The 9252-nt window shown below is 34.1% G+C and overlaps 1 protein-coding gene across 1 annotated transcript; it reads left to right on the plus strand.

Moving 5' to 3' along the window:
• Positions 1–6865: 6865 nt before the first annotated feature.
• LOC141364170 (uncharacterized) lies at positions 6866–8969 on the plus strand. The gene is made up of 5 exons (XM_073868270.1): positions 6866–7118; positions 7230–7468; positions 7561–7586; positions 7737–7753; positions 7872–8969. The coding sequence occupies exons 1-5, from the start codon at positions 6875–6877 to the stop codon at positions 7949–7951; spliced, it is 606 nt and encodes a 201-aa protein (XP_073724371.1). The 5' UTR covers positions 6866–6874; the 3' UTR covers positions 7952–8969.
• The last annotated feature ends 283 nt before the right edge of the window (positions 8970–9252 follow it).

The raw sequence follows: 9252 nt of genomic DNA on the forward strand, positions 1-9252 counted from the left end.
AAAAAATTAACACAGAAGGTGTGTTAGTATAGGAACGACACATTTAATATTATTATTCATTGTGCCGCCCACCACGGTCCTGCGATGTTAAATCAGAAATGTCTTGTCTGCAAGTGTTAATTTATCACAAAATAGAGTAACGTGAGTAACCAACTTATTTAAATTTCAGTAATTCTAACTGCAAAAAAAAAACTTTTTTACAGGTTCATTACCGCTAAAAGTAGTGGAATTACAGTAACGGAATTACTTTGTAACCCGTTATTCCTGTCACTGTTTTTGACACAACTTGTGTTGTCCCTTTATTATCATATACCCAACGTATTGCGTATACCCAAACATTCTATTAAATCAATGGATGCGATCAGATTTTAATGATAAAACATCACTTTACTCATCTTCGATTTTATATCTGAAATTACCCTGTACATTAGCACAAACGTCCTAAGCATGTACATAGTTATTTGCTGAAAGTTGTACATTTTAGTTTTTAATCAGTTATTATACATTCATCTTCATACAGTATCAGATCAGCAGACAGACCGCAGCATATTTAGTAATAATGACAAATGTGCTCATTCTGAAATCTAAATAAATAATCATACTTTGTACCGTATGTGTATGCAATAATTTCCTGGTTTTGTAATTATGTTATTTAAACTTACAAGTTACCTAAACTTATTTAGAGAAATAACGTTGACCTTGTAGCTGAATGTCAAAAAAAACTTTATTTATACCCGTGTCATTAACAGAATGCAGCAGACATTACTCAACTTATAAACTTAGATGGAGTATAAATTCATTTTCCTGCCCGATTAAAACATAAACATTGCAAATAACACCAGAATTAACAGTTAATTTACGTACACATATCCTAAAATTAATCTTGCGCGACTGATACGCTGTAAAGCGGGTGAATTTAAAACATGATTTTGAATGGAAGTCAATGACGCTCTCTGCCGGTTGGGTATACCAAGATGGCGGCTCGAACTCTGCGCTGGCTTCACCTCAGGTTGTTACGTTAAGCGTTCTATGCGCAATCCAGCCATTTATATAGATCAGTGAGTCAAACCCATTTAAATATAACAACATGGGCTAGGCCAGACATAATGGTGTAACAGGCTCATCTGCCTTCAATAACTCCATGTATCTTTTAGCTAACAACTATAAAGTAAGGAACGTATCCCAAATAACATGGATGGGCATTTTAAAAATTATTATTTATCAGGATTGCAAAAGCGTGAAAGAGAGCACATCTTACCTTCTTCTTCTTCTTCTTCTTCTTCTTCTTCTTCTTCTTCTTCTTCTTCTTCTTCTTCTTCTTCTTCTTCTTCTTCTTCTTCTTCTGTTGTTTAAATGGCGGGTGGCAAACCAACTTAAGGTGCATTTACCGCCACCTACTGGATTGGAGTATGGAGCACTACTTGGTTGTATACATTTAGTGAGAAAAAAAAATAAAAATAATAATAATAATAATAATAATAAAAATACTACTATTAATAAACATTTCGTGTTTCCTATTTATATACACTTTGATGAACTACATGCTGTCTGGGTGTTTCCAACCTGTACTTTTAGTTTTTCATTGATCATTTCCACATTAATTCCCTCTATTTCCAAATACTTTTCAGCAGCTCTTACTATGATTTTAATTCTTTCTGTGCGACTTTCCGTTTGTGCTGAACAGTTAACCACTTCAGCTATAAATGCTACAAAAGACATTTTGTCAATCCCCATTGGATCTTTCTCAGTCTCTACTATGCTTTTATTCATTTCCAGAGGTGCAACTTTCTTAATTTCTTTCGCTTCCTGTTCCACTTTCTTCAGGGCCTCAGCATATGTTAACCCATTTTCCACTCTTACATTTTGTATTCTCAAGACTTTCTTCCTCGCTTGACATCCTCCGTACCCTGCGCTATGCTCTCCCCCACAGTTACAGCATTTAGGATTTACTCCTTGTTCGCATTTACCGTAATCATGCTCTCCTCCACATCTTGCACATCTTTGTTTCCCTCTACAAACTGCCGCAACATGGCCAAATCTTTGACATTTGTAACATCTTAATGGCGGAGGTACATAAGGCCTAACCCTGTAACTCATGTATCCTAAATATACCCTTTCAGGTAGTTTATCCTCAACGAAATTTAGCATCACAGATAAACTATCCTTCTTTTCTTTGTCTTTGACATACTGAAGTCTTCTTACTTCCTTTACTACTGCTCCAGAGATATTCTTTTTGATTCTTTCTGTTGTCATGTCAATCGGGATTCCTGTTATTACTCCTCTTACCCAATTTCTCTCTTCTGGAATTTGACTTCTTACTTTTTCCCCCAGTAACGTCTTCATTCCTATTGCCTTTTCCTGTTGCTTGCTATCTTTGCAAAATAATAACAATTTACCACCCCTTACCATTTTTGCCTTCTCAATCAGCCCTATCTCATTATTAATTGCTTTAGTTAATTTTAACGGATTTATAGCAGATTCAGATTCGAATTGTATCATTACTTTATATTCCTCCTTTCGTATTCCTAACTGATGTCTTCCCTTATCACTATCAGAATCTGAAAACTGGTCCCAGTTTGTCTTTCTTTTCCGATTTTCAACTACTTTCCATTCATTACTTCCATTCTCCGCACCTGACACTTCCTCCTCCATTTCCAGATCACTTCCAAAATCACCTATGTTTCCAACCATGCGTACTCCACTCTCAACCCGGCTGTTGCCAACCTCTGGCCGAGCCTGTGTTTGTTTCTTCCATCGAATCATGGGACTTCTCAACAATTTCCCGACACGTTAAAGCTTAACTTTGAACTCAACCGCCATTCCCCAACGTGTGTCAGCTGAATGTTTACAAACACGCTACTCACAGCCCCACATCTTACCTTTCCAACAGGAAAGAGAAAATGTTGCTAGGTCATAGCTCCACCCCCACAAAGGAAGTGCTCTGAACCCAGATATGCAACACACAAAAGACGGCTCCCTCTAGAGCAGGGGTCGGCAAGTAACTTTGGCCGCGGGCCAATATTTTTTTAGCCAGTAGGTGGCAGGCCAACTGTTGTTGGCACACTTACGTCTTATTTTGAATTAGCCTAGTATAGGCTATCTGATCTTTTGTCAAGAAACATTGTCTTTATTTCCTATTTAAAAGACGAAAGACGGCATTAAAAATTGCTAAAAACATGGTAATGGGTCTGTGTATCATTCGTTCAATCGTTTTTTTTTTTCAAATTAAAAACAAAAATGAAAAAATTAACCACCACGGGTTTTCTGATTGTGTGCTCAGATAAAAAAAATTAATTACTGGATTAGACATTTTTTTTTATTTAACTCCTTTATAGGCATAATATATCAATGAAATCATTTTAAACAGATCAAGTACTAGTAATATTACAGGCATTTATGCTCTCATGAAATACTCTTACAGTCCGACTTTTGAACTATTCCTTTTTTTATTAATATTTAACCGGGACACACACATACACACCTAAGGTTTAAGGAGGTCTCCGCTGGACTGTTTTTTGTCCAGCTCCGACATGGTTCTATTCATACATTCATACACTTTGTGTTCACCCGCTTTATTTCCCGACCTGACGGGTCCGCAAAACTTAACGTCACGTTTCGTTTCCAGAATCTCACATTCAAATGTCTCTAACGAAAAGAGACAGATAATTTGAAATGTTATACAAAAATTGTGTTCGTGCCAATAAAAATATTATTTTAACATTGTATTCATTGTATTTATAATGAAATATAAATAATAAATTAAATAGGACAAAGCCTCTCACTCAAATTTCTCACCATCATAAACCGAGTTGGTTGAGTTGCTGTTCAAATTGCTGAACATCCTCCTTTGCCAAATTTATAACGTTTTAAACGGAGGAAAAGATCAAAGAACTATGCGTTAGGAAAATTAATAATGGCTTTATTTTAATAGACATGTAAAACCATATTTTGGCGGATTACTTTCATTTTTTTTAACGAATTTACCTGCCCATTTAGTCTTAATAATTAACGGTAAACGAACTTGACTTGCTGTTTTCGAAGGCAGGTCGAACCTTAGGTCGGGCTCGAGCCCCAAGTTCAAGTAGCAGAAAACAACAGTATTCCTTTCAAATCTACTTTAAAAGTGTATTAGTTAAAATATTATTGCAGTAAAAGAGTTTATTTTTATCATATTTTGTAGTGGTTTCTAAAAGCCAGCAATTACTTTTCAGTAATTTGCAATGTCACGGAGTTTAACGTCTTCACGCGTGATGAATTGACATGATTTACGAGGTAAATTTGCAAATGATTCATGAAGTCATACCTCTGCAATTATTTGATCGATTGTGTTTTAGAAGTATGCTCAAACTCTAATGACAGTTATGATCGCGGATGCGCTGTTAGAGAAAGAGAACGAGAAAAAGCGGCCCGTTAAGATAGCTATTATACGAATTTTTTTCAGGACATTCTTGCTATTTGTCAGTGTAGCAATAAATAATAATAATAATAATAATAATATACGCGAATAAATAATAATGAAAAAAGTTCAAAAGTCGGACTGTAAGCGAATGAGACTTACAGGAAAGCATGGTTGCTATTCAAACCCTTATTAAAACCCTTATTAAAATGTAATCTGTTAGTACCTGATCTGTTTAAATTGATTTCATTGGTATATCTGCTAAGGTGTTCAATTAAAATTTGTCCGAACCCGTTTTCATTCATTTTTTTATTTTTGATCTGAGCGCACATTCAGAAAACGAGTGGTTTGATTTTAGTTCAGGAAATAAATAATACAAAAACAAGTCGTTTTTCTTTATTTTCTTTTTGGTTTTGATTTGAAAAAACGAATCAAGGAATGATACACGGGGCCATTTTTGTAAACTGTTATTATAAAATAAAAAAGTCTGATTAAAAAATAAAATAAAAATACGGACTTCAAATTAATCCGGCGGGCCAGAAAATATTGCTGGCGGGCCACTTTTGGCCCGCGGGCCGCCAGTTGCCGACCCCTGCTCTAGAGGATAAAACTTTAACGATCAACCCTACACTTGTTTCGTTTTACTAATTTTTGTCCACCAAGAACAAGGGAACAGGATTGGCTGCTTAACCTGCCACAGCCAAAAATACCTTGGTGTACACGCCCCCCTTTGAATGTTTTAAGTAAGACACAAACCGTCACCACAAAATTGCAAGGAATGTGGTTTAGACTTGAACTTCCATGTTTAAGCAGAACAAAACAAAACAAAAGGAAATCGCACCTACTGTGGACATCTGACTCATTAGCAGTTTAGGCTTGTAGACAGAAGTACAATTCCCTCAACCGGTAAGTTTAATTTATTGTGATTTTGTTAATTTATAATACTATTTAAATTAGTATTGGACAAGTAAGGAAAAAAATACTTTCTTTCTTTAGACACATTAGGTGGTTCTCAAACTTGTGTAGGGTGCATCCATTTATGCCCTCCCCCCCTCCAGAAAATTCAAGACATAAAAAAATCTTAGAATTTGAATTAAACAAAACATATTCAATTATACATTATAGTGCTGTTGGTTGTTAGCTATATTTTTCTGAGGTTAAATTAAACAAAATTTGTGATCATCTATACACTGAAAAAAACAACTAGTAAAATTTACTTAAAAAAATCCTCGTAACAATTTGCACAAACTTTTTTTAAGTAAAATTTACTGCTTTTTTATAAGTAAAACTTACCTACTAAAATCAAATAAAATTTACTTAAAATTGCATGATAAAACATATGTTAAATAATTAATTAAATGTTACTTAATTATTTTATTTAGAAGTTAGATTTATTTTAATCGTTTAGGTAAAGTCTATTAGGGTTTTTTTTAAAATTGAAGCATTGCTGTCCTAATAATATTAAATAAATCATATTTTCTGTTTGTTATTTTCTTTAACATATTAATATGGACATAGTTCTTTTAAGTGTTATAAATGGCATTATAACATACAATTCATGACTGACAACAAGTCAGTCATTGAATAAACTTGATTCGGAACAGAAACGCACACAAACTGTGTTTCTGACATGCATTATCAGCACTGTGGAAAGAATTATAATACAATGTTCTGAACAGGGTTCATGTAAAGAAACACTGATCACCTGAACGGTGACTTCACAAAATTATTATTTACAACAAAACAACATCAATAATATAAGACCTTAAACCTTTATGACATTTTGCTAACAAATATTTAAGTAGTTAAAGTTCTTATCAGTTCTTATTCTGTGATAAAGCTTAAAAAATAAAAATATTCAGGCGCAAAGAATTGTGGGTATTCCTTACAACATGTGCAAATAAATGTAAGTAAATTTTACTTAGATTTTTTTAGTGTAATGGATTTAATATTTTTAAGTAAAATGAACTAAGATAAGCTAAAGTTTTTGATTAAAATTTACTTAATTATTTTAGGACTATGTGCAGTGACTATAAAACAGTTAAATAATACAAGAAAATATCTAATAAGACTTACTATTCACACACAGTTCATTTTTTACATGAATTAATTGTGTATTTATCATCATTTTACTTAGGAAAATCTAGTTCTCAATAAATGTTAATATTATTATGTAGAAATTATGAGAGTTAATCTAATAAATATTACTACACCAAAAAGTTCGTTTTTTCAGTGTAGGCCCCCACCTCCCAGTATGGGAACAACCGCAGTACCCTATACAGGTTATAAGTTCTGCATGCCTTTGTTTTCAATAAAATCTCTTAACTTGTTTTCATTTAACTAGTTCCTTTAATTCAGTTAAAACCCCAAAATGGTTTGTAAGGGACACTGCATAAACCGGTAAAACTACAAGTTGAGTTTTTTATACAAGATATTCTATAGTGAAAAAATGTGAGTTTTTAAACTTTTGCTCCAAATATGTTTGTGATCCACAGCATTCTTCACGTAAAGATGAAATGGAATGAATTCATATTCGTGACAAAGGGCACCAACAAAGAATTTCTATGCATTAAACAATGTGAAAGTCCTAGTGATGATAATATCAAAGAAGCGATTAAAAACCTCAGAATGGGTGACCTTATTCTGAGAAAAACTACCAGCTTGATTCCCATATTTTATCATGTTGGGTTATACAATGGTGAATTAGTCGTTGACTTTTCAGGTAACAAAAGCAATTCAACAGTATTTTTGTTATATTACTTAAAATAATCTAATACATTTGTTTAATTGACATGCACAATCTTGTGTCCTGTTACTGACTTCTGCTTTACAGTCCCTTCAAATCCAAGCTTTAGTGCAATATCTACAAGTCACTTATCATCTGGTGGGAAAGGTTTAGTGAGCTATAAAAGTGTGAAGAACTTCATAGTACAAAAGCCATTTATCATCTATCGTCCAAGGATAACCATCCCTCCCAACTTCTCTGAGGTTCTTCAGAACGCTCTAGATTACACTGGCATCTACCATCCTTTGAACAATAACTGCCTGCATTTTGCATTGAGATTGCTGGGGGTAAGCAAGTGACATGTATTTAGACTTATTTTACATAATCATTCATTAAATTGTTAAGTACCAACTTAGATGGAGTATCTTCTTTTATACAGCTATCACCAGGGAAAATTCCAGAAAGGTATGAAACCTTCTTATTTAATATCACTCAATGTTCAATGGCCAAAAAAGTATATTGTTTAAACATCTATTTAAATAAACATGGACATGTAAACATTTAAATAAACAGTTATGAAACATTTACAAATCAGAATAAATTTCTACTTTTCAGCCTGCAACAGGAGACAGGTGAGATAATTTTCAGTCTAATATACTTGTATTGTAATGAATAGAAACCAAAACAGTGGGTAGAAGAGCTGCAATATCACCATGTACAATACTGATACTGTATTTTTGTTCATTATAGAAGAAAGCAATGTGAAAGAGGGAGAAAACCTTACTTTAAAGGGGCTGTCCGTAAGTTCAGATATTTCTAACCGTTACTGACACCAGTGGCCGTTATAGAAACTGCAGCCAGTCTCATGCTCGTTTTCGGTGGGCACACTCGTAAGAGCACGACCACAACAACAACACAGACAGCTCATTGAGATTCACCAGCATGTTTACAAATGTAAGAAGTTACAGTACTGTAAGGTTATTGTTTGACAGACCATATTTTAGTAAAATGTTGCAGTGCTACTTTATAGTTTCAACAGAAGTCTACTTCTAAAAGTTTTGTAACACGACACTCTAAAACACACTCCTGACGCTCACAATCATAATGCACTCGTGCTCTGAATAAAGATAATTCATATAAGAAAGTAACTTTTGAAACGGTCCTGTGCTACATGCTTTCGTCAGCATTACACCACAAAAACAATAACATAATATATTACAGATGCCCTATAACTATGTCTTACCTTTGCAGTAAAAAGAAAGCCAGCTCAAGGTCTGTTTTCATACCCAGTGCTGACCGGAGCTCCGTCCAAAAATCAAATGCCAATCCCATGTTTCCTCTTGTCTTTGCCCCGACGCCGGTCACGCTCTATTTTGGCCGCACTAGATAAGGATTTTTTTTAAACTTACAAGGAGTTTCCGTGAGTGTCTGGATTGTGCTGGAAGTTGGTCGCTTCTTTCCATCTACAGAGTCCATTTGAAACATGCTAGCGATTGCCGCTGTTTACTAATGGCTGGTGTACACGTCTATATGGAACGCCCAAGTAGACGAGCACCAATTCGCGCCAATTCGGACCCGACTCCTCCACACACAAAAGAGCCTACAACAACCGTGGAGGACACTCAAGGTGTCATTCTTTCTATTAAATTATGGTTGGCTCATAAATATACAAATGAAAACTCTATTTCAAAGATTTACCTACATGTAGCCCCTTTAATATAAACAAAATATAACAAAATGATTGATTTCAATTAAAATCCAACTTTTGTAAACATTTTGTTTGTTGTCATGTGATTTAAAATACATGAGAAAATGTAAGGCAATAATTCATATAAAATGTATATTATTTGAATAATCAGATCATTGATTTAATAAAAGTATTTAAACTTGAGCCTGTGTTTGTACAATCCTTATTTATCTACAAACAAAGATGCACTAAATCTTATTTAACCCTAAAGGGCCCCTTACATAGGTGTTTTAGCAATATAAAATAAGTCTCTGGTATGTGTAAAGTTTCAGCTGAAAATACACCACAGATCTGTCATTATACGATGTTGAACATGGCCATTTGTGGCTGCAATGAAAAACGGTTTGTTTTTGTGTTTGTCTCTTTAAATGCAAAGAAAGCGTC

Source organism: Misgurnus anguillicaudatus, chromosome 6 (assembly GCF_027580225.2).
Source record: "Misgurnus anguillicaudatus chromosome 6, ASM2758022v2, whole genome shotgun sequence".
Lineage (NCBI taxonomy): Eukaryota > Metazoa > Chordata > Actinopteri > Cypriniformes > Cobitidae > Misgurnus > Misgurnus anguillicaudatus.